General features: G+C 33.3%; 2 protein-coding genes across 3 annotated transcripts in view; one reads left to right on the top strand and one right to left on the bottom strand.

The window, feature by feature from the left end:
- The window catches only part of bcn92 (LYR motif-containing protein bcn92), a 54523-nt gene extending 35850 nt beyond the window's left edge, over positions 1-18673 (bottom strand). Inside the window, exon 1 of the mRNA XM_085824865.1 lies at positions 18548-18673. Coding sequence (XP_085680991.1) covers positions 18548-18630 — 83 coding nt within the window. The 5' untranslated portion in view covers positions 18631-18673. The remainder of the gene's footprint in view (positions 1-18547) is intronic.
- A 1432-nt stretch (positions 18674-20105) lies between these two features.
- Positions 20106-27491, top strand: part of PheRS-m (Phenylalanyl-tRNA synthetase, mitochondrial) — a 45124-nt gene continuing 37738 nt past the window's right edge. Inside the window, exons 1-2 of one of the 2 annotated variants that reach the window (XM_085824864.1) lie at positions 20106-20759; positions 23862-24021. In XM_085824864.1, the coding sequence (XP_085680990.1) occupies positions 20154-20759; positions 23862-24021 (766 nt within the window). In that variant the 5' untranslated portion in view covers positions 20106-20153. The remainder of the gene's footprint in view (positions 20760-23861; positions 24022-27491) is intronic. The other variant, XM_085824862.1, reaches the window with a different exon arrangement.

The raw sequence follows: 27491 nt of genomic DNA, 5'->3' as shown, positions 1-27491 counted from the left end.
ATAAGTTTGAAGATTCATGATTGTGATCCAAGCCTCATCAGTGGTTAAGATAGACCTCTGAATACTGGCAGTTTGACCTGGTTTGGGTTCGATCACAAGCGAACTGACCGGCTGCATGGTTGGTTTTTATGGTTTTCCCCCTGTATAATATGCTAGTTTCCCTCAGAATGAATAAGATATAGCTTGCAGTTATTCTTTCTTCAAAAAAATATTTCTTTTAAATATTCCTATTAAAAATAACAATCAGCAGCGTGCGTTTTTGAAAATATCCCTAAACGCAACATAAATACAAGGCATATTTCTTTAGGGAATCCTTTACGAAGACATTTTACCACTTGGGTGGAAAACGTTTTGTTAAATTAAACTCTAAATTTACACAGGCGATTTTATGAGAAAACAGAAGGAGGACTCTACATTGGACTAATAATTAGCAAGTTGCTCATCAGTGAAAAATAATGGCAATCTTGAATAAAATGAAAATCAGAACGATATTATTGCAAATTCTTCAATAAAGCATCTAACATATTGCAAATTAAAAATTTAAAAAAGCGTTCTTTATTTTGTGAGTTTATTTGTGAAACTATCTGAGAAATAACCCCATTTTATCTTGTAATATTGGAAAATGTTTTCAGATGTCATTATCTATCACAAATTAAATGCTTTGAAAGTGGATTCATTTAAGCCGTTTAAAATATTATTTGTGTTCGTGCTTAGGGTGAAGAAATGTTTGTGTGCTGTGTTCATTCATAAGTATTTCGCCAGGAATTTGATTTTGCACTTCCCAGTTTTTATCAAATAACATACAATTAGCATTTCATGGGGGAAAAAAAAAAAAAAAAAAAAAAAAAAAAATTTTGTTTTTGTTTATCTTTAATTTAAACAACAAAGGGATTAGAATTTTTGTTACTTTGCAAAAAGTACTTAGTAAAAAGATGGATTTCGAATTTGAAGTGTTTTTGCTATTTGGTTAGTAAATTAATTAATATAATGTAGTATACTACTTAGTTAACTATGTTTTTATTGGGAACCATTTAAGGACATATTATAACAGTGGAAACTACTTTTGTTCTTTTTGAAGTTCCTCTATATATTAGAAAATTAACCAATTGATCAAAATTTGCATTATACAATAAAATAAGTACTGTAACACAACAACAACGATAAATAGCCTTCTTATATAACAGCCCCAATTAAAATTACTAACTAAAAACAACGAACGTGGAGACATTTCTATTATGTAGTAAAGTAAGCTTTAAAATATTTTGGAAGAAGTGGTCAGAAATTATGTGAAAGAAAGTGAATCCAATTTTCATTAAAAAAAATTTTCTTATAACGTGTCAGCTTATTTTAAGCCATTTTATCTAGTAATAACAACTTGATATTGTTTCAGATTAAAAATAATGAATGCAATATCATCCATATTTCGAAATGGGCTTATTTAGTTATGCTGTTATAACTACTAATAACTGTTGATGAAACATTTCCACAGCAACATAATTTTGATCTGCTATGCAAGTTTATTTATGTGTTTATTTTTTTAACAAATATTGAATCGTCGAATGTAAAAAAAAAAACATTAATAAAATCTTTAAATGCCTGTCTTTGAATTTCAGTTCGAACACAGCATATTTAAAACAAGAGAATATTACAAGACTTTGCTAGGATCCTGCTAGCCGCGCAAGACGCTTTGTTAGAAGGAAACAACTGATTGAAAGCATGTGTTCAAATTATCACATCTGTCATTTATCTGTCGAAGAAAAGGTAGGACTTTTATATGAGTATGTTTCAAAGCTTGTTTTTCCATTCTGTAAGTACGTCAATCCCCAGGGGTGTAATTACTCTTTTACGACAAATCTGAACTGCTGCAGATTTTTCGAAACGTGAAGAGAATATACTTACGATGACATTACTGAATGATCTCAGAGCCATCTGCTATTCTGAACTATTTTGTACTTTTTTAAAAAATACAGAAGGTTATAAGTACAGGTTTTTTGCACATCTACAGTTATTGTTTTCTAATTACTGTCAAACATAAATGCAAAAGAATTTAATATTTATTTAGTCTTTTGCATAATATGTCAAAACAAATTTCTCTTAAGTCATCTGTTTATGACTGAAGTTGCTATGTGTTTTTCTTTCATTTATGCTATGGAAGTTAAAAATACAGCGATCAGTAAAAAATATAAAAATTCTGCACATGTGAAAATAAAATTATGGTAAAATGCTCGAACACCATTTCCAAAACAAGAGACTAAATTTAAAAAAATAATGTTCGAGCTAAAATATTAATGTCTTGCAAAATCTTTTCTAACATACGTGACAATTTTCGATAGAGGGACAATCTTTTTTTTACTGCTTAGACCTAGAGTACTTTTTTTTTACTTCTTACTAAACAATCATAGATCCTTTCCCAGATTTCACTAATCAGGTCTTGCTGGCCTAAGATGTAATACTTTGATAAAGAAATTCTAAAAAGTTTTGCTTTTTTTATTTCAGTAATTCTGAATACTTATAAAAATTCGGACTACTACAAATTTTATTAAAACTCATCCTGTGATTCAAAAAGGTGCTTCAAAAGACCACTGACGAAGTTTTTAAATTAAAAAGAAACTGTATTTGATATGGTAATGAAGTTAAAATACCATTGCACCTGCTTAGACAATATTCAATCTAAGAATGCTACTATTTTAGAGAATTCTATGTATTTCAAATAAAAAATAGCATAAATAATTATTATATATTCAGATTATACATGACTACTGCGTCATTTGCCAACAACATACATTCAAAAAACAATCAAAATTAAAAAAAAAAAAAAAAATCTGACAGGTTTCAGATTTTAAATTACGTATAAAAGGACATTTCTTCTTTAACGTTTTGTGTGCTACCTCTATTTATTAAATATCATGTTCTTTGCACTTACAGCATAAAATTCAGTTCAATAGCAATGTCGATAATTAATTTTAAAATGAGCATATATTTAGAATTTCCGGTACACAATTCCCCGCGCTGGAGATAAAAAGGTTTCCACCCCCATAGAGTGTTGCTATTGCTTGCTTTGAAATCGTTGAGTTTGTTACTCAAAAATTCGTTAAAGTTTCACAAAATATGAAATAGATAATAAAACAAATTCCAAATTTCAAATTTGGTCTTCCACATGCCCATATTCGTAGGAGGATTATGTCATTCAAACTTGGATGGCCTTTTTTCAAACCTTTTTTTTTTTATCACAATGCGAGAAATATACATACATTTACGCATATTTCCATTATTTAATTACTTCAAATGTAATGCAGGACTCTAACGTTTGGTGGCAACAGTCCGAAAAGTGATTCGCTGTTTATAGTGAACGCAAAATCGCAAAAACGAAAACAGTATTAGTATTTAAAACAATAGTCTCTCAAGGGCTATTGTTTTAAATACTAATACGCACCTTTGAACTAATAAATAAAAATATGAAAGGTTTCAGATTTTAAACTACGTCCAAAGGAGCGCTTTTAACGTTTTGTGTGTTACCTCATTAAATATAATGTTTAACGTACTCGAACCATAAAGTTCAGTTCAACAGCAATATTTCAGAATTATTTTAAAATGAGCGTATCTTAGAGTCTCTTGCGCTGGAGATAAAAATGGGATTACGGTGTTGACATTACTCGCTTTGAAATCGTTTAGTTTTTTAATCAAAAATTCGTTGAAGTGTTATAAAATATGAAATCGATAATAAAATAAATTTCAAATTCAAATTTGTGCTTCCACATGCCCATATTGTATGGAAGATTACGTTATTTAAATTTTGATAGCTCTAGGTACTGTTGTTTTATTACAATGCGAGAAATATACGTACATTCATGCAGATTCTTCATTATTTAATTTCTTTAAGTATAATACAGAGCGATAATATTTAGTGGCAACAATTTGAAAAGTGATTCGCCGTTTATAGTTTTCAATGAAAAATGCCAAAGCGAAATTAAAAGTCCTTCAGGGCAAATTGCCCCCTTGGACTAAAAATAAAGTAAGCAAATATAAAAAAGTAAATTTTTGTGCTTCTTTTCTTAACAGTATTTCGTTTTATTTATTTACTGCGGTTTTTTTTAACTGAAATTTGTTACTTTTAGAAAAGGTGCGGGTTATATTTCGGACATTCAGTTGTTAGGCTGTAGGTTGGTTATTTTAATAATTTATATAGCAAAATACAGAAATTTTAACACACCTTTGCCTTTCTGCTTGTAGTTATTTTGCGTTGAACGATGTAATTACAATTATGTAAGAAAATCAAACTCATTGAACTTTTTCCTAATAAAAATTGCATTGAAATCAATGTACATAAAAATGAATTTGAACAAAACTTCATCAAACCAGTATAAGCGACGGATATTGTTCCAAAATGAATAAATAATTCACCATTATTATTTTTACTATCAAATTAGATTATGCTTCATAAACCCGTTCAAAATATGCTTATTATAAACTACTGTTGATGGCTAATTTTTATTTGAATTATTACTTAATTATGTTATTTTTTATAACTCATATTAAACGTAGTATTAAATTAAATGCAGTAATTAAATGCGCTATTCGTTTCGCTCGAATAATTAAAACTTATAACTTGTCGGTTTTAATTATGTATCTATATATCCATAAGTAAATTTGTTTAAATATTTCCTAATGCTATTTTTTAATTGAATTCACGAGCATTTCACATATTTCTGAACACTCAATTTAAAAACTAAAGGATATTTTATGAAAATGTTATCTGTTTAAAGAGAGTATTGAAAAAACATGCTTAAATGCTACTTTTTTATTTCGCGAAGAATGTCCACGTTTGTTTCTTGTTTATAAACCACTACATGCTCAAGCGTTTTCTTGGCGATTAAACATAGCAGTCTAAAACGAAAAAGAGCAACCCTCTTTGCCTTCTTCTGAGAACTGTCATTTAGAGATCTCCAGGGTTCCAGAAATAAGGGGGGCAGGAGACATCTGCATGGCCGCTTTAATGCAGTCATAACGCTTTCGAGGTCTTCACCACTGACCGCTTAGAACCGTCAGTAACGCTTTCAAACACTTTTCTAGTGACTGCCTAGAAGCGTAAGTAACGCTTTCAAGGTAGGCCGTCTTGACCGCCTAAACCCGGTCATAACGCTCAGAGGGTTAACATACTTTGCTACAGTTTGCCGTTTCTTTAGTTTATTTTTCGTTTACCTCTTTCGGAAATGTCTTTCTGATAGTCCCAGTGCAATGAGTTTTCCTATCAGCAAGACATTTTGACAGTTCATAGCTGTTATAATAATTGTCCATAAATATGTTATGTCCTACATCCAGCATTCTCTCGAGTAAATTCCTAATGACTTTTTTTGCATATTCTTTTCCGCCAGAATCATCCAACATGCCTATATATATCATAAATTTCAAAACCATACCATCAGGGGTTGTGATCATGTACAACTTGATACCATATTTGTGACGTTTATTTGCAATGATGTATTTCATTATAGAACATTTTAAATTTATTATTTAATAATTATATTTCAAAATTGAAACTAATTTTAACATTCATCAAAGGCAAGTATAAATAAAATATATAATAAAAAAGGAAAACACCTTGATATGAAAAAAAGTAAGTTAGTTACTTCTGCAAGGAAATTTACTTTTTACTGGTTACAAAAACACACTTTAAACTAACTTTAATGTTTTTATTTATTTCTAAAAAATATTCCTATAAAAGAAAATAAGGAATCGAAATCGCTATTGTACTGCATCCAAAGGTTTCCTCATCTTCCTTTTCTTTATCAGATAAGTCTCAAATCCGAGCAAAATCAGCTGGTTGCACATATCGAATAGAGTAGACTTTAAGGTAACCCTTGTATTATGGCAAAGTTGTTGTTTGATTTATCACCAAGTTGTTGTTTCATTTATGGTAGCCTGAGTAGTTGAATGTTATGGAAACCCTATTGTGATGTAATCGAGTGCATGATTCTGGGAAATTTTGAATCATGGGATGTTTTGTAAGCATTTTTGTGGCATGTGTTAAAACCATTTAGATGGATTTGACTGGGTTTGTAGGAAGAAAGGCTCAGATGGTCACGACGTGAAGCGTTCGATCAGAAAGAGTACCTGGTTTGAAAAAAGTCATTTGAGTATGATTGATACTTTGATTTTTACGTGGCTCTGGGTGTACGAAGGGAACTCGAAAATCATGGTAAGTGAATATTTGCTTTTGGTAGTGCTTAAATGTATAACATGTTTCTCCTTTTTATTGTTTGGTTTAAAATGTATTTTATTAAGATTATGTATTTTTTGTTTGCCTATATTGTAGACTTTGGTGCTCCTTTGAGTTTTTAAGTGAAAATATATCGATGTGTACATGGACAAAGTAAAGGGAGTGCACAATGCAAGTTTGTGCAATTCTGGAATTTTTTTTAAGTGAAAATAGGTCGTCGTGTACATGGATAAAGTTAAAAAGAGTGCACAATGCCAATTTTGTGCAATTCAGGTTTTTTTTTTTTTTTTTTTTAAGTGAAAATAAGTCGATGTGTACATGGATACCGAGTTTGTGCAATTGTTTGTCTTGTTATTTTGGCTTTGTGTAGCGGTGATTTTTGGCGCAAAAATAGCCGCTTTGCAAGCCAAAATAACGAGTCAAAGAATTGCACAAAATCGCTATCCATGTGCTGCCAAAAATCACCAAGGGGTACCCTAAACTATACTGTTACCCACATATTTTTTTTGCAATGAAAACCGATACAAAATTTACACAGCCAAATGTATTCAAATATAAATAATAAACAGCATTTAATAACACAAAATTACAAAATATTTGAGAAAAAAATATTTTCCAAATTTTAAAACACGACCACGCATGTGTCATAACCTTTATGAAAAGCTGCCACAAGCACAAAAGCACACTTTAAAAAAAAAAAAAAAAAAAAAAAAGGCTGTTGGCACATTCCATGATGTGGGGAAGGGTAGTAAGGAGGAATAGTAATGACCTTCAGACGTCTCAGCTTCGATATGCGAAAACTGCGTATTAAAAACTGAATTTGACGTAAATTTTGCACATACGTGCGTGATGGAAGTCTTATTGTAGCAAATTTAGGTACTGCCTCGTATGTGTTAGGTAAATATTTAGTTTCTAGCTTTTCAAATGTATTAGACAATAACATTTACACCATAAAATATTCAATAGAGTTTGTAAAAAAGGTTAAAAACATTTCTCCTAGAAATTTACTCATGGTTTCTTTTGATGTAAAATCATTATTCACCAACGTACCAATAGAGGGTGCATTAAGATGTCTAGAAACCAGACTTCGTGAATTTCATTTCTCTTGCATCGAAATTGATGAGCTAATTTCTATCCCTCTGGCTGAAACAAACACATTTTGTTTTCCAAAATAAATATTACAAGAAAACTGAGGGATTAGTCATGGGAAGCCCCCTCAGTCCCATCCTGGTTGATATCTACATGCACTATTATGAATCAAAATTGTTCAAAACTTTTACCTTGTTTGAAGGTAATAAAGATGATTTAAATAAAGTTCTTTCAACTATGAATTCCACTAATCCTGCTATTCAGTTCACTTTTGAACTTGAGACTTGCAATTCTCTTCCGTTTCTTGACATCCTGGTCACACGTAACATATCCTACTTCAGCACTACTGTTTACCGTAAACATTCATCGGCTTGCCTTCCACCACACTTCAAATCATGTCATCTGAAGAAACATTAATTAGCTTCATTTTATTTATTTGTTTTCCGTGCACTTCAAGTTTGCTCCTCCAAATCAGCTCTTGATCAAGAACTAAATTATTTAAAAGCAGCTGCTATCGACAAGGGCTTTTCACCCAACATTATTAACCGTGCAGTTAAAAAATTCTCATCTCAACACACCAAAAGGCATACTCTTGTTTTAGGAGATTATAAAAATTCTGCTGTCATTCCCTTCTTTCCATCAATAAAATTCCGAGTTCCATACTCAAGGACCCCATTCCAGATATGAATTCCGGAGGTATTTACAGGATTTCTTTCCAGTGTGGTTTAATTTACATTGGCCAAACTAAAAGAGCTTTAAAATTTCACGTTAAGGAATATGAGGAATATGTTAGAAAAAAGGAAACACAGAAGTCTTCTGTTGCCCAACATTGTTGATCTGAAAATCACACTTTCAATTTTTCTGCTGCCAAAATTATTCAAAGAACATCTTCCATTGAACTGGATTTTCTAGAGGCATTTTACATGAAAAAAAAAAAAAAAAAAAAAAAAAAAAAAAAAAAAAAAAACTGTTCTAGTTAACGACCCAAATTTCAATCCATCTTTGACTTTAAAGAAATTACACTGGTGTGCAAAAATTAAGGACGAAGTCGAAAAATTAGCATATCGGCTGAAGGAAGAGGCAGAGCAGACAGAAAGACCAATCAGGAGATTAAGTAAGGTGATGTACGGTAGCACATGTGCAGATATGCAGGTAGACGTAATGGGGAAGTGCCTGAGTAGTATAAAGCATGTTGTCGGTGTAAGATCAGTATTTCTGGCAAAGAGATTGCACGCCGTATAGCAGTTAAAATCACACCGAGCTGCTGCCTCAGCGAGAAATGGCGAATAATCAATCTGTTAGATGACATCTGGATGCTTTTACCCGAGGTCGAATCATTGGGAAGTTGGAGGAAGGCCGCAGCGTGACAAGTGTGGCTGCAGAGTTCGGAATTGCTCACAGCATCGTTTCACGACTTTGGAGACAATTTCAAACGACAGGAACGGCTATCCAGGGGTTTAGTAGTGTTCGTCCACGAAGAACCACACCAGCAGATGACTGGTATATTGCCTTACAGGCCAGAAGAAACAGGCGGCAGACAGCAGGAGAAATCGCTAGACACACGACACAGGCGACTGGACGGCCGATATCGCGTTTTACCATGGCCAGAAGACTGCACGGTGGTGGTCTGTTTGCACAACGCCCTGTACGGTGTGTACCTCTAACGCCTGCCCATCGGAGAAGGCGTTCTCTGTGGTGCCGGGAACACCGGAATTGGAGAGACAATGAATGGGGACGAGTACTCTTTACAGATGAGAGCAGATTCTCATCGCATACTCATCTGGAGAGAGCGGGGAAGCCGCAATCATCCCTCGAACATCATTGAAAGAGACAGGTATGGAGGTGGCGGTGTTCTCGTTTGGGGAGGCATCATGCTTGGTAGTCATACAGACCTTCACATCTTCGACTCAGGTTCAGTCAACGGGACCCGTTATTGTAATGAGATTCTTCTTCTATATGTGCGTCTTTTTAGAGGCGCTATGGGTCCGCAGTTCCTTTTTCATGGACGACAATGCACCATGTCATCGCACAGTAGCTGCCGAACAGCTCTTAGAGAGTGAGGATATTGAACGTATGGATTGGCCGGCACGATCTCCGGATCTCTATCCCATCGAGCATGTATGGGATTTTCTAGGCAGAAGCTTGGCAGCTCGTACCTTACCACCAGTAACGATTCCGAAGCTTCGATTGGCGCTGCAAGACGAATGGGCAGCAATGCCTCAACAACTCATTGACACCCTCATTCTCAGCATAGCCAGATGCTGTGAAACCTGCCTAGCAGTCAGGGGAGATCATATCCCCTATTAAAGACCGGATGTTTCTTGCTGGACACCCATCACAGGGATGTTTCGGCCTTCAGTCACACTTCATTTGCACTTTTGCAGCTGAGGCTGATGGTTCGGTAAAACCATCGAAACTTGTCCTGTGAAAATTTGAAAATAAAACGCTGATTTTTGTTGTTTGACTTGTAAATTGCTACCAGTTATGTTGTTACAAAACTTTTTTTTTGTTTTTTGTTAACAATTACTTAGAAACAATGCTTTACATCCTGTGTATAATTTTGTGGAATGAGATCTTATTCTTCATTATATGTAGAAACATTCTTTTAAGGAAGTCAAGCACATTTAAATTTTCATTGCTTTCATGCAATTACTTAATTATTTTCATAACTAATCTATGTAAGTGAATGGTCTTAGATTAAATAAATTATATTGTTTGCACTGTCTGTATAGTTGTGAAAAAACACGAAACAGGTATCCTTTTTAATACAAAATTCAATAATTAGTTGGCAATCATTAGTTATTAGTCAAAATAGAGATCTAAGTTTTTTAAAACACCGGTAATACAATCTATCTAGCAAAAAGAAAAAATTGCTCATGCTGTTCCTTAACCCTCTGGCAGTTGTAGGATTAAGCACTTCTTTCTTTCCAAATACACGCAATATCTGTCAGTTATAAATTTGTAATATGAGCTGTGTTCCAGGGTAGTGCATAACTGGAATGAGAGCGTAACACATTGATGACCATCAAAAGGTTGAAAAACAGTAAGTCTGGTGATTTCTGCATCATATGTGATGAAAAATATTTCAGTACGAGAAAATTATTTACAGCTCTTACTGTAATAAAGTATAATGCATTTAACAGTAATACTATCAGTTGAGAAATGCTTTTTTTAAAAAATATAAAAATACTTCAAATAAAGCATGTCGATTCTCGTTTTGAATTATTCTACACAGCAGCAGAATTATTAAATTGGAATTTAATTACCTACAGATAATTATTCTTTAATTTTCTTTTGCATTTCATATTTGTTATTCTGTTTACATGCTTATAGTTATATAATTTTAGCATTTTGTGATATTCTTTATATTAATGCATTTTAATAATTAGTATATTATGCATGTAATTTCAAAAACTGAGATCATTATATTAAAACACTGATTTTATATGAATTATTTTCAGGGCTATGGAGTCCGTAGGAAAAATGACCGACTCCGACTCCCTCATATATATACAGTCAAAAGGCGTTAATCTGGACTCGTCGGGACTTCGGCGATTCCGGATTATAGATCATCAGTTTAAATCTGGTAAGATGGCATGCAGAAATTATAAAATTAAAAATATGAAACCATAATTTATGAAATAAAGAACAATTATGATCTAAAGGGTATCAAAATTTACACACAAAAAAAAAAAGCTTAATATTTATTTGTTTACTTTACTAAACATTTCTTTCAACACGTGCATGCGCAAAGCATACATTACGCGAAATTAGAAAATTGCAACCAGAAAACTATTTGATGTGTATTCGTGATATTTATAGTGAATTTGATTTAAATCATATAAAAGACAGAGTACTTCGAGATGAAATACTACATTTAGTAATGAACTATAAGCCGAATAAAATAAAAACATCTGCCCTAAAGATATGGATAGTGCTGACAGATCAACTTCTAGTTCATTGCACGCCGCAAAGTTCCCCTCCCCCGCAGAGCAGCATGAAATTGATAAACAGATTTCGGAATGGTTAGAAAAACAAAGGACATGCCTTTATCAATTTTTTGCAGCAATTCCACTTTTTGTTTAAGCCCTTCGCACCGACTGTCACATCTACATGCCAGCAACGAACACACTCACTTCCTGGCCGACACGCCAGGCGTGCCAGAGCGTTTTCCTGTTCAGCCCCGATTGTCACGTATTTGTGCCAGTGTCCTGGAACATTTTAAAAACTATAATTTCTGCCACAAGATGGCACTGTATGTCCATATGGTTTCAGATACATGTACATTATACCTTCTACTTGAAATGAGAGAAGCATGACTCGCATACACGTGTTTTTGATTATATAAACAAAAGGGGAAATAAATGTTTCTGAATGGCGTGATTTATGACGTCTCTTTAAATTCGCACATGGTAGTTGTTTATTGTAAGTAGAGAAGTTTTATTTCCGCTAAAGCGTTGGGTATTTCGGTTTGCAGTTCAGTTTTTAGAAAATAATTAAATCTTGTTAGATGTGAATTCTTTCTGTTTTTACCGTTGCAGTGTCGAAGGGTCGAAAACGTTTGAGAGCATGAAATAGCAGAAATGATGCAAAATATTTCAGATATTGATTCTGAAACACATTCTGATAGTAGTGATAGTAATACAGTCAAAAGTCGTTAATCCGGACTCGTCGGGACTTCAGCGATTCCGGATTATTGATTTTTCCGGATTATAGATCATCAGTTTAAATCTCGTAAGATGGCATGCAGAAATTCTAAAATTAAAAATATGAAACCGTAATTTATGAAATAAAGAACAATTATGATCTAAAGGGTATCAAAATTTACAAAAAAAAAAAAAAAAAAAAAAAAAAGCTTAATATTTATTTGTTTACTTTATTAAACATTTCTTTCAATGTAAGTTGTTTCATTTTATGTGATAATACTTTCTCTTTAATTCTATAAACAGACATAATTTCTTGTTCAGTTACAAAGTTCCGCTGTTCAGGTCCCGTTAATTGCTGTGCCGAGAATACCGACTAACTTGTCAATCGAAATTTTTTCGATTTCACTAACCTCTCTGTCACATTCTTCATGTCTTTATCCATTTTTTGCAGCAATTCCACTTTTTGTTTGTTGGACATCGAAACATACTTTCGTTTTGTAGATCCTTTCGAAGTTCAAGCATTGGAAATTCTATTTGACAAAATCGAAAGTTCAAGTTTACTTTTATAAAATTGCTCTTACAGTCTGCAAAAAATAATAAGCGGGATCCAATTCAAAGATTAAGGAACAACGCGATCATTAACATTAACTGAAATAGATAATTAGTTAATTTTAGCTTACACCGTCCGTTATACATTAAACGCGCAGGCGAAAACGTATTCTGCACTTGCGCACACGCATATGCGCAGTAGTCAAGGTCTTACGCAAACGTGTAAAACGCCTGTGCGCATGTGCCAACGCGGCGCATGCGCAGAAAGTTTTTAGCTTTGAGGTCCGGATTATAGATCATTCCGGATTATGGGTGTCCGAATTAACGACTTTTGACTGTACTATGATATATTCTGATCATAAAGAATCTGGCGAATCTAATGATGATGGGGCCATTTCGGACATCTGTATGTCGAGTACGCAGTTTGTTCACATTCCCGGAAAAATCCTCCAAAACAGCAAATGAGTTATTATGAGTGCAAGGAATGTAACGTAGGACTGTGTGTAGATCCCTGTTTTCAAATTTTTCATACAAAAAGAGAATTTTAAGTAATATATTTAGTTTTCAGATGTATAATGTTAAAAGTCATAAAATGGTGAGTAATGAAAATAAAATGTGTAAAATATGCATTTAAACAAGAAATAAGGTAATTAAAGTATATATAAAAATATTTATAAAGCATAAACCGTTTAAATACTCTATAGAGTATTATTAAACAATGCGTTGATACTTCGGAAATTTCATGGATTTAGGCTTAATAGCAAAAAAGCCCCTGGCCCTGGACAGACGCTCGCGTAAGACACTGCCGGCCTCCCCGATAAGCGTCCGTTTGCGCTACCCGGCGCGAAGGGGTTAATGGACTTCGAAATATACTTTCGCTTTGTAAATCCTTTACATATTAGTAAATATATATCGGAAATTCTATTTGACATAATCAAAAGTTCAAGATTACTTTTATAAAATTGCTCTAACAGTCTGTAAAAAATAATAAGTTAGATCCAATTCGAAGATTAAGGAACAACGCAATCTGCAACATTAACTGAATTAGATAACTTTAGCTTAGCTTATACCGTCCGTTATACATTAAACACGCATGCGTAAACGTATTATGTGCATGCGGACACGCATATTCATAGCCGTAAAGGTCTTACGTGCATGCGTCGTTTTGGCGCATGCGCAGAAAGTTTGTAGCTTTGAGGTCCGGATTATGGGTGTCCGAATTAACGACTTTTGACTGTATATATATATGTAAACATATACACATGGGTTACAGCTTATTTTTTTAATATAAAAGAAGTAATAAATGTTACAGAAAAAAAAATTGATGGCATAGAAAATTTATATTAATTAACATTTATTATGAAATGGAAAAACTGGCATTGGTTATTTCTAAGAAACAGTATAGCTTCGGCAAGACCTTTGTTGGAGGGGCCATAGATCCGATTTGATACAGTTCAAAGCTGAGAAGAGTCTTTCCACACTAACTTGAGTAGGAGAAAGAGCCGTTACTCTTAGGGCTACTTCTTTTAACTTTTTAGGACACATTTTTACAAGTTCTAAAAGAGGTGTCTTGCAAACACAATCATATTTCTCTATTTCTTCAAAGGTCGTGTAGAAATTTTGTTTGTATTTTTGGCTAAACTGGAGATTATGGTCCAGTTGCCAAGTGAAGCGAAATCGCACCAAATCTGGTAACCTCTTGGCTTAAACACGAATCAATGCTTTCTGATCATTTACTGCTTATTACAATTTCTTAAATTTTGTGATAAAACGCTTTCCTCCATTTTGGTACTGTCTTAAAAAGTGGTATATGATACTATGAAAACTTTTAATATTGTTGATCCTATAAAATACAGTTATTAACTTTCAAACACTTTAGGCAAAGTGCAGAATCACCCACTTGTTTGGCATTTGCAAGAGTAAAAAGAATTGGATTTTTGTCAATTTTCTTTTTAAGTGAAAATAGGTCGATGTGTACATGAATAAAGTAAAGGGAGAGCGCAATGCCATTTTTGTGCAATTCTGGTATGTTTTTTTGAGTGAAAATCGGTTGATGTGGACATGAATACTGAGGTTAATCTTTGGATTATCGTAACTTAACGATTTTTTGGCAAAAACTTGGCGACCAACCCTGCAACCTGCTAGTTTTGTTTTGGACGCCATTTTGTTTACACAAAGTAAATGCATTTTTTTTTTAACTCAACATTTTTTTCCAACAATCTGCTAGCCGAATTACGCTTATGCTAGAACTTTTATGGAACAAAAATGCTTAATCATGATGAAGATTAGGTGCAAAATTGGGAGAAAGTGCAGAATCGCCCACTGCTTGCCGCATTTTTAAGAATTGCACATACACGTCGACCTATTTTCATTTAAAAAAAATCCCAGAATTGCACAAAAATAGCATTGCGCACACTTTTGACTTTATCCATGTACACTGCTAAAGTCCTAGCTAGTAACCTCTATCGCCTTACCAAAATGTCGCAAACTACCTGTTACCATATTCCAAAGATTAGCCGGATACCGAGTATGTGCAATTCTTAAAAATGCACCAAGCAGTGGTTGATTCTGCACATTCCCCCTTTTTCATTGTTTTTCTTGAAGTTCTGCTTTAGGTATTTTTGCATGGCTACAGAATTAATTCAAATCTGCAACCATCTAATATGAGGAGCTAGCAATTTTCTAAAACGCACGAAAACAACCAACTTACCAATTTTTTAAAACGTGCCAAACTGGACTGTAATATCCAGTTTTACCACATTTTGCATTTTTATATCTAAAGGCTCTTGGTTCTTAATTTTCATTAATTATTTCCTTTTCAATATTATCCAAAAATATTTTTCAAAATCTAGTTCATCTTTGGAAGAGGATGCTGGAGACTCAATTGCAATGCCTGCCGTTTGACTGTCCTGATTCGAATTCTCCAATTGTTCTGAAAATAATTTCATTCTTAATGAAAGTTCATAGATGGCTTTCTTTGCCTTTTTAATTTGTTCGTCATCCAAGAAAATTCGGTGTTTCGGATCTACACATATTGACTAGCAAGTTTTCACTGTCTAGCAAACTAGTTTCTCTTTTCTTCATTGAAGAAATGATTCCTTCTGCAATAAACCCTCCATTTCAGAAAGACCATTCCAGTCTTTCTGTTAGTGAAACATTAAGGTGATCTACATCTTCAAAGAAAGTTCTTAATTCTAACAATGTCTTTATCATCAAATATATACTTCTTTATCACATTGCTTGATCAATAATTGCTCCTTTTCCTGCTGACTACCTAAGAATGGCATCAATTTTGGAAGTTCTAGCTGGCTATTGCTGCTTACCTAAATTGACCAGCGAGATTTGTAACTAAATGATTCAGTTTAATCACATTCATCCTCCTTCTTTTATTTATTTATTAATATGTGAATAAAATAGAAAATAACTATTTGTTAATGCATATAGTCCATATATAAAAACATAATAACTCATCTTATTATTTTTTCAATTCATTTTAATTTCATTTCAAATTTAAACTGTCCAACAAAAACTGGAGTCGGAGTCAACCTGTTTTTAGCGACTTCAGCTCCTACTCCTTCTACCCCAAAATCTGCCTGTCTGACTCCGACTCCACAGCCCTGATTTTTTTGTACAAATACGCTTAACTGCTGAAAGTGTGTGGTCCGGTGGCGAAGTTCCATTTCAGAGGGTTCGGTTCCGTCACTGCGCTTCGTTCTACGTGCGTTGGTCCTCAAGGGGTTAAATATACTATAACCAGGATAATTTGTAAAATGCAGAATGTATCTCATTCTCTAAATATGTTTTGTAAAAAACTTACAAATCAACATGAAGGAATTTCTCTTCCAACTGCAGATTACATCTTTCACAATGTCCCATTTGTAATCTTCTTAGCAATAAATTCACATCTATGGCAAATGTATAAAAAAAGTTTGATGCCTTTTTAAAATCTTTAAATCAGTTTTTGATTTAAAAATTCGAGTCGGATAACAACAAAGCATACGGCACATCTCCATCATACTGTGCATCGAAGGATGAGCATGCTATGATGGAATGTCTTTTATTGGGATATGATGATTGTTTTATATAAAATGTATATTATTCCCTGAAAAATTCTTTAATATGATTCAGTTATGTGGGGGACAAGCTAACACCTGGAGGGCTGCACTTAACCCATGGTCCTCGGGATGGTGACTCACGTTCTACAGGTAGCATGATAGTTTTCGTTTCAATTTTAATATATCCTTTCCAGTAGTTTAATAATATATATTATTCAATATGTTTCATTTAAGAACACAGCCATCATCTTCTAGTATTGAAATTTTTTAGCAGTTCACGAATGATTTCCATCTTTTTGTATGCATTTACGTTGGATGGCAATATATATATATATATATATATATGATGTACCAGCTTTTGTCATAGGTTAAATTATCAGACGAGAAGTTTTAAAAAACAGGATACATTTATTATATTTCAGGAGAAAATAGAAGTTACAAAATCAGATATCCGGAGTAAATAAAAAAGAATTACTAATAACTTTTTGTATGAAGTTTACTGCATCGTGACATTAAAGAAAAAGCCCCGATATTCTTTTGCGAGTCTTTTTATAGCCTCTGGAAAGGCGGAGCTTCCAAGAAATGACGTCAGCCAATCCAGTTCGCTTTAAATATCTCCAGGACATTCTAAAACTGTACGTGTAGAAAAGGCGAAAAAAACAACTTGACTACGGGGCTGTGGATTTAATTCCACGTACTTTCAAATAAGAGAACGTCGCCATTAAAAATGAAAAGAACATACAGTTAAAATTTTAAGTGTATTCTTGACTATGGAATTTTATTATTACATATATATATATATAAAACTATTCACAAAAATTAAAAGACCTTCCCAGACAAATCAAAGAAATTAACTTCCACATACATGAAAAGCCATACTGAAAAACTACCATTAGTACCCCCTAAGAAAAGAATCACAGTGTGGATATCACATCAGCTCAATGCTACAAAATGAACTCCACTTAAGCATTAATATTAGGATTATACACTGAAAACACGACTAAAAGCTCGGCAAGATCACCAAACACTGTCTCACTAATGACCATTAAGGACTGCTGAATACTGATAGTTTATCCTAGGTTCAAATCCAGACAAATGGGCTGGCTGCATGGTTATTCTTGTGCACGACATGAATACAAACCACTCTGCCCCAGGCGTATATATACGTCCTTCCAAACTGCTATCATTTGATTTGCGCTGCTACACCTAAAATTATTCGCAAAGTTAACGCATCGGCTGCGCATCTGGGGCAGTTAACGCATCGGCTGAGCAAGGCGTATATGTACGCCCGCGGCAGTTAAGGGGTTAAAAGTCCCCCACGGAAACATTCCTTCCCTTAGGCAGATAACTCTCATGTGCATACACGTGAGAGCTATTCAACCAGCCAACCACCAAACATTGGCAACTAGCTACGAGTTTGATTTCTGATAACAGTGTGTTCAAAATTGGAAGTTTTGTGCCCCTGTTCTCATGTGTATGCAAATACAATCGAGTTTTGTCTAGAAAGTTCTTGAGGAAAGTGTCACTCCTAAAAAGCTTGTTCGAGTGGCTTCACCAAAAGTTTATGATAAGGAATATTCTGTATATTGAGGTACATTCTCATAAATGCAAAGGTCATTTTACCACTGCCATACAAGGAAGTAGTTACCGGATTGAAAGTCAATTTTAAAGCATATAAATTTTAAATAGCACAGAATCTACAAAATATCAATCGCACATTTTCCTTTAGCACTTAACTTTCGTTATACGTAACTTTATCGCCATGATTATTATTATTACAGTTCTTTAATAAACATGCAAAACCTTATTTTCCATTTATTATTATTTAGCAATCCTTCTGTAAATGCTTTTCTAGAAACACTGGCTACTGTTCACATTAAACCATAGATTCACACGCATAACTCAGAATTTAAAAAAAAAAAAAAAAAAAAAAAAAAAAAAAATCATCACTAAGATTTAGCAAAGAAGGAAATAAATATTCTGATTTTCACCTGTACATATAACTAGGAAATTTTTTTGCTTCTCTTAAAAGTTGCTTATAGAGCCGCAACACCTCATTACTGCGAGCAGCCATTTTAGATAGTAGTTGCCAACAATCTATTTCCTTCTTCCCATATTTATTTTATGTTATTTTTCAATTATTACTGATAAAAAATAATTAATCATATAATAATGGTTATTAACAATTTTGTATGCCTGTTTATTTTTTTATGGAAATACTTGGCATTTTCATGACCAAAAAGTACTTCAAAGAACTTTGAAGTATTAGTACAAACATATTAATAAATTGAATTGAAATAAATAATGGGATGTAATTTAAAAGACAGAAATAATTTACTGTAAGAGATTTAGATTTAAAAATTTGCACACACAAATGATTTATCAGATTTTATAAGGTTTTATTTCAAAAATAACTTTGATTTTGAAATATAGTATTTGAACCTATAAACATGTGTGAATACTGAAAAAGTTATGAATATATAAGAATATTATAATTTTCAGTAAGTTTGCTTATTGAATAATAAATTCTGAAAGTTCTATGCTATAAGACTAAGGTAAGTTGGCATAAAGATTCCTCTGTTAAATAAAAGAATTTAAGCAATTTCTGTAGCCTTTTTGTCAATACTCTAAAGATTTCTTAACTAATTACGCATCCTCACTTGCAAACCATCATTAAATCCCTATTTTATCTAATCATTTCCTGCACATTATTATGTTTATAGATTGACCTCGTCTTTGAAACTGATAATTATTACTTATTGCTTATCTTATAATAATAAAAGCAAGTGTAATGTGTCTGTCTGTCTGTCTGACCGAGCTCTCCAGCCAAATCTATCGCACGCAGGGACCTGGAAATTTTTATACGGAAGCACAAAGGGGCTGGCCACCAGACCTCGAAGCCCGATTTTCGATTTTTGAATTAGAAAAATTTTAAAAAAATTATTTATAATTAATTAATCACGGTTTTTTTGACTCACTGATATTATTATTTGTTTTCAAATAACGTTCGATTGTAACAATTGATTTCTTTATTCTAGCGTTAGTTTGCTGTTTTGACGATACATTAAATCGATTAATTACAATTCATTTCTTTTTTGTAGCTTGTGGGGGGGGGGGAAGAGAGAGAGACAGTCTACATATCCTACACTACTATTCCTGCGCTATTCACTTATCTGCATTTTCTAAATGCACGGGCAACGCCGGGCGGGTACACCTAGTTGAATAATAAATTCTGAAAGTTCTATGCTATAAGACTAAGGTAAGTTGGCATAAAGATTCCTCTGTTAAATAAAAGAATTTAAGCGATTTCTGTAGCCTTTTTGTCAATACTCTAAAGATTTCTTAACTAATTACGTATCCTCACTTGCAAACCATCATTAAATCCCTATTTTATCTAATCATTTCCTGCACATTATTATGTTTATAGATTGACCTCGTCTTTGAAACTGATAATTATTACTTACAAATTATTCTCTTGCTGGTGTCTCTTTCCTTGTCGTAAAATGCTGGTACCTGGGCTGATTGTGCCCATGCGCGAACATAGGTGGCGTGAATAGCCTCTTAGCTAATCGCACCATCGACTAGCCACTGCCTAAAATGTGGCTGTCTGTGCGCATATTAGTGCCTCTGAATAAATTCCAAAAGAACAGCTTTAGAAACACGATGAATGTATCTGTGAGGAGAATTCACACAACAATAACGAAAAGTTGTAATAAATTGAAACTGGAAGAATGTCATGTTATTACTATCTTCGGGAAAAACTATATTCGCGATGAGTATACTAATGTTACACCTCATGTTTTAAGTCTTTTGTCTCATAATTTACATCTTGTAAAAAATCATCCTTTGAACTTAATCAAACAGAGAATAGTACGATACATGTACGGCAGTTATTTAAATCGCCGTGGTAATCCTCTGTTTTCTGTGTACGATAAACTTGCTCCTGTAGTTACTGTTCAACAAAATTTTGATAGTTTGTTAATTCCTGAAGACCATCCTAGCCGAAAAAAGAGTGATTCTTATTATATAAATTCAAATTATTTATTAAGACCTCATACTTCTGCTCACCAGAAAGAGCTGATTATGAGTGGGCTTGATCATTTTTTAGTTATAGGTGATGTATATCGAAGAGATGAGATAGATGCCAAACATTATCCTGTCTTTCATCAGTGTGAAGGAGTTCGTCTGCTTTCGCCGTATGAGGTTTCTTATTTTTGTTAATTCTATTTATTGTTTAAAATATTGTATTGCAAATTTTATCTAATATGTTATGAATATGGCATTTTATCACATTTTAACCGTGTATATCAGGCTAAATTACAGACAAAAAAAACTGTCACCATATATGAGAAGCTGACATTGTTGAAATACAGTGTCTTACAAAAGTGTTTGGATATTATTGTCTTTGTTAGATTAAATCACTAAGTGTTTACAACACAAAACACTAAGTGTTACAACACAAAGTAGCCAAATCTCGTGTGCACCGGATATTAGGATTAAACCCACAAAATTAATTTTTTTTTTGGATTGGACATCAGTCAATTCCCAATTTACTGAGATTATATCAAGGATGGTCGCCATGGTAAACTCAAAATAATGGTTAATATGAGAGCAGTTAATGAAATTCATGAAAGGAATAATGCACACTTCATTTCTATGACAACAGACAGCTGTAGGCATTCTGTGAGAAGATATTAGTGTTAGACAGATATCCCCATTTCATTCAAGAGTTAAGAGTATTTGTATTTATACCATTTTCTGTAAGGCAAATATCAGAAACTTTTAAATTGAATTTTAAATTTATTGAACTATAATGATTTAATTTTAGTAGCAGGTATTACATTTACCTGTTTAATAATAAAATTTCCTTCTGAGGTGTTAATCTGTAATCTGGAAGAATTTGGGGTTGATCTTTACATTATGGTAACTTGGCGAAAATTTGGCGACCAACTCTTTTACAGCAACTCTCTCTATTTTTTTTTTTCCCGCCGCCATTTTGTCTTCACAAAGTAAAGACATGTTTATTTTCTTTTTATCTACTAAACACTTCTTCCAACAATCTACTAGCCGAATTACACTTATGCTAGAAATTTTATCTAACAAAACTGCTTAATCATGGCAAATATTCACTGCAAAATTGGGAAAAAGTGCACAATACCATACTCCTTACACGTTTTTCAAAATAACACATACACATAAACCATGTACACGTCGACTTATTTTTACTTAAAAAAACATCCCAGAATTACACAAAAATGGCATTGCGCACACTCTTCACTATATCCATGTACACTGCTTTTTTCTCATAAATTAGAAAAATTTCACGAAAATACATGACAATTTTCTGAATCTTTAAACCCGGTAAAAAGAACATATATGAAATTACCTGATCGCGAAAAAGTATATACCCTTTCCAAATATGAACATTTCCACATACAAAATAAATAAAATATCCAAAAACTTTTACCTCTAAATCATCTATTATATTATAAACGTCACCAACGAATTCATACCACAAGCATTACAAATACTTAGTGTCAAATATTTAAATTATTTCCATGCACGTTTACTTCAACTAAAACGTATACCAAATTCCTACAAACATAAAATTCACAAAATAACTATCATTTAATTAAAATATCACTAAACCATGTACATGTTGACTTATTTTTACTTAAAAAAAAATCCCAGAATTGCACAAAAATGGCATTGCGTACACTCTTCACCAAATCCATGTACGCTCCCTTTTTCCTCATAAATTAGAAAAATTTCACGAAAATGCATGACAATTTTCTGAATCTTTAAACCCGTTAAAAAGAACATATATGAAATTACCTAATAACGAAAAAGTATATACCCTTTCCAAATATGAACATTTCCACGTATAAAATAAATAAAATATCCAAAAACTTTTACCTCTTAAATTATCTATTATATTATAAACGTCACCAACGAATTCATACCGCAAACATTACAAATACTTAGTGTCAAATATTTAAATTATTTCCATGCACGTTTACTTCAACTAAAATTCAACCAAATTCCTACAAACATAAAATTTACAAAATAACTATCATTTAATTAAAATATAATTAAATTCAAAAACACTACTTAAAATATAAATAAGCACATACATTAAATTAATAAAAATTAGCTTACAATCCTAATTACTTTAAATCATTGCTAATAACAATTTTCCCAATAATACCAAATTACGGTAAACTCCTAGTATACGGTGCAGCCTTGGTGCGATTTTGAAAATTATCGACAACACCAAAAATGACCCAAAGAACGTCTATGTATATTACATACACTATATACTATCACTATATACATAGCATATACTATGTATAACTATATATATTCTTTGAATACCCGTTTATTACTCATCATATATGTCCCGTTTTTACAGCTCATAAAAGTAGCCAAATCCCGTGTGCACCGGATACTAGGATTAAACCCAAATTGCTTTACTTCCACCTTACATTTAGAGCAATGCATAAAAATAATATCCTCAAATAATTAAAAATACTAACTTACCTAATCTTCTTCAGAATCTTCATTACGTGTCCGATAAACTTTTCTTATTTCTGTTTCAGGATCTTTAAAATCATACTTATAGTTCACAGCAAGGTACCAGGTAAAATAAATAACTTAATAAAACATCTTTACTTCTATCTCGCACAACCTTCAAAAAACACTTATTACTACCCCTTTCAATCCCACTAAATACCCATTTCGAATTCACTTTAGTTAGGGCCATGGGATCCAAAAATTAACGAACACTGTTTCACACAACACAGAATAAAGCCAAATACAAAATTTCCAGATTTTTTCCCGATTTCCCCCTTTTTCCGATTAAAGAACCGTAATTCGTCCATTAATATCACATGACATATCCCATGATCTCTCATTTCCCTCACACAAAATAATGCGTAATCGGAACTGAGTACTGCTCACATTATTACCAAAGTCCCAGGTAGTAACCTTTATCGTCTCCAAAATGTCGCCAAACTACCAGTTACCATATTCTAAAGATCAGCCGAATTTGGTTTTTCAGATATATCACAGAATTGTGTGGGCTGATAATAATAAAATTTCTATTATAATCATATCTGTGATACACAAATTTGTATCCAATGTTTGCATTGTAACATTTTGAAACTATAATCTATTATTATAACTATCATTTTGTGGAACTTCAGTGACATCAGATGTACTTCTGATGTTACTGAAGTAGATAATAGTTTTTGGGACACCTTATATAACTAATTCATTTTTTATGATTATTAATGCTTTTAACAGTTATTCTCCAATGTACCTAATGGGGAAGATATGAAGTTATTTCTTGATGATGTTAGAAGAGCAGAGAAGCAAGGGTGTCATACAATGGAAGCAACAAAATTAATGGAAAAAGACCTTAAGGGCTGCTTAGTAGGTTTAATTAAAAGACTGTTTGGTGAAAGTATGTTTTTATTTTATATTTCCCTTTATACTTTTAGTGTATTCTGTGTTCTCTGTATATGGATATAAACAGTCCTTTGCATATGTAGAAATTATCTATTGTGTGATTCCTTAGCAGCATCCATAGCTGGCATTTCCTTAACCCGGTGGAAGGCGCGCGCTAAACAGAGCACATTTTGGTCGCGCGGGGTACCTGTATAACCCCACCGATAAATTTAAGCTTAATTCAATATACACATATAAACTTAAGTGCAAATAAATTGAAAAGGTATAAAATACAGTTTTTTAGTATATTCTAAAGCATGAATATTAATTTGAAAATATATTTACGTTAATTTCTACTACTAATGTTTATAGGAAAAAACTTACTCAATTACAAAATAAAAATCAGTTACATACCTTTATTGAATTTTAAACACATTTGTCACAAACATAATTAGAGTGATCCTTGCAAGTAAAATTTTGGCATTTCATACAAGAAATTGTTGTTTTTTTGTCCTTAGCTCGAGGACATATTGTACATCGTCCTTTACCAAGCTTCATTCTCTTTGGCAAGTTCTCTTCAGAAACGGCATTCCTTTCTGTTGAGAAATTCTGATTCATTTTCTCTCGTAATTCTCTGGGTAACATTTGCATATTTGATCTCCTCTTTATTTGTGGGTTTACGAGAGATAATGCCAATGTTTTCAAAAACATTCGTCTACTTTTATACTGCAAGGGAGGATTTTTAGTAGACATAAGTGACACTCGCGCGTTTATACCAGCCACGTTCAAAACACAGTAAAAAATCACCATAGGCCACCTGTTTGTTTTCCTAGCTGTTGAATAAAGCGTAGACATTTCATCAACAGTATCTACTCCTCCTTTCGTTCCATTGTAGAAATGGATTATTTCTGGCTTACTTTGTTCAGAGTTTTCATCTATCGTGTCATCATGATGCATTGTAGACAGAAGAACTACACATTTCGATTTCTTTGGAACATATGATACTAATGTCATGTCTTTTTGGAATCCAAACATGGAAGAATATACTTCTCTTTTCTTTGTTTCTAAAAATTCAGCAGGAATTACAGCTTTATTTTTCTTCAAAGTTCCCACTACAGTGAGTTTCTTTGATAGGAGCTCTTTTGCTAGCGGGTAACTTGTATACCAATTATCCATGGTTATATTCCTCCCAGATCCAAATAATGGAGCACAAAGTCGTTTTACGATCTCAGATGGCGAATAATCAACTTTGAAAGGACCATCCGATTGTTTCCCCGCATAAATTTCCATATTATATGTATAATATGTCCTGGCATCGACTACGGCAAATAATTTAATTCCATATTTTGCCGGCTTTTTCGGCATATACTGGCGAAAAGCACATCGGCCACGAAATTTCTCCAACTTTTCATCTATTGTAACATATTCACTAACTGAATATATTTCTTGACATTTTTTATTGAAATCGCTGAAGAAATCTCTCACAGCTGCCAGCTTATCCAACTGTCTTCGAGCTTCGCGATCGTTTACATTGTCTAATCTCAAGCACCTTAGAAGAAAAGTGAATCGTTTGTAAGACATTGTCTTTCGGAATAATTCAATTCCGGTGCCATCAGCGTCCCACAAGTCTTTTGCATTAGCATGAGAAGATTTATGCAATCCGCATAAATATAAAAGACCAAACAGTGCTCTCATCTCCACTTCATCTGTATGCCTAGCATCTCGACTCCGTTGAAAATTTTCGGATATTTTATCAATAAAAATATTGGTGCAGTCCACAATATTTTTTATAATATTGAAATCCATAAAAAGTTCCCAACTTTCAATTGGTTCCATAATACTTATTGCAACTGATTTCAGACCTGGTAAGTGGGTTATAATATTACAGGAACTGGTTCTTACCTTCTGATTCGGTTTACTTTTCTTCCAAACTGTTTTATTTTTTCCTATATAACTGTCACTTTTTTCATTAGATTCAAGCGTTTTATTTTCAGCTTCAAACTCACTGTCGCTGTCATGACTGCTATAAATTTCTTGATCTACTTCATTTTCACTAGCAGTATCCATTTCTTCATCGGAAGTTTCCACAGTATCCAATAACATTCTCAAGTGTTCCATTTCTTTTTCATAATCTGTCATTTTTCGTTTGAGAGCCATTTTCGAACGACTACAGTATAGCACACATGCACAATCTATGCAAGCAAGAAGCTAAAGTGAGAAATTTCAGAACAAATCTGGTCACGGGGGTTCCCAGGTTACCCCAGTTGCATGTAGCGTTCCAAGAAATGATTGCTCCTCCCCAACAAAAGAAAAACACCTGCTGCTGGCAGGTGCTATTGAAAGAAAACCGTTTAAAAGTTAGCTACTGAAGGGCTGATTCATAGCGGATAAATAGAAATTCCAGAATGAAAGGTTTTATGAGGCTGGGGTGACTCAGTCACCCCGCGCGAGTGCTACCGGGTTAAACTGAAATATATGCTGTAAATTCCATCTTCTGCCAGAAACTGTGTTTGAATTTTAAGATAGACCTGATTGTCTAAAATTGAACATAGTTCATTCACTTTCCTTTTTAGAGTTACAATATTGCTTGCAGAAACCCATGAAGAGGCATTCCAAATCGCAGTAAATTTAGATTCATGCTTAGTGTTAACACAAAACAGTTTAAGTCATTCATTTCTGTAGATGTTCTTCAGATGTATGCATGTCCTTGTTGAGGTTAGTGATGTGAATGATGAATTGTCTGACCAAATGATATTCTTCCATCTGTAAATCAGTCAGGATTCATGCTTGTGGTGTAGCATTTTTTATTTATATCTTTTGCAAATGGCATGGGAATTGCTACTTTGCCATAAGACCTTTATGAAATTCTTTCAAACTGTGATCATCAATAAGAGCCTATAAGGTCTTTCTCCGGCCTTCCTAGCGTGCCTTCGTGGTTTACTGGTTCTGCAAGCTGAGCCGGTATTCCAGACGTCCATGGTTTGATTCCCGGCAAAGGCAGTCGCTAATTGTTCATCTTTGTTCCAAAAATACCTAATGTCTCTACAGTGGTGCCTGAACTGAAAGAGTCGTGGATGATGAATCTCCACACCCAGGATTTGGGATTCGGTCTCCTAAAAATCCCAGTCGCCCTTTAAAAGGGGGAGTATATAAGGTATTTCTCCTGCCTTCCTAGTGTGCCTTCGTGGTGTAGTGGTTCTGCACGCTGGGCAGGTATTCCAGAAGTCCGTGGTTCGATTCCTGGCAGAAGCGTTGCATATTTTTCAATCTCTCTTGCTTCCAAAAATACCTAACGTCTCTACAAGATAATACTTCTTAACTGACTTGAATGCCCAGATAGTAAAGTGTTTTGATAGTGTACCTTTCAGAAAACACACACATCCAGTTGCTTGATGTTTTCTGTCATTTGAATAAAAGCTTCATCTTTGTTCCAAAAATACCTAATGTCTCTACAAGCCTTTATATTAAGTTCTACAGTTTCACTTC

Source organism: Stegodyphus dumicola, chromosome 10 (genome assembly GCF_044657685.1).
Source record: "Stegodyphus dumicola isolate Sdum_Otavi_A_Nest chromosome 10, ASM4465768v1".
NCBI classification, from domain to species: Eukaryota; Metazoa; Arthropoda; class Arachnida; order Araneae; family Eresidae; genus Stegodyphus; species Stegodyphus dumicola.
The sequence above is the reverse complement of the archived record's forward strand: the minus strand, read 5'-3'. Positions and strand labels throughout refer to the sequence as shown.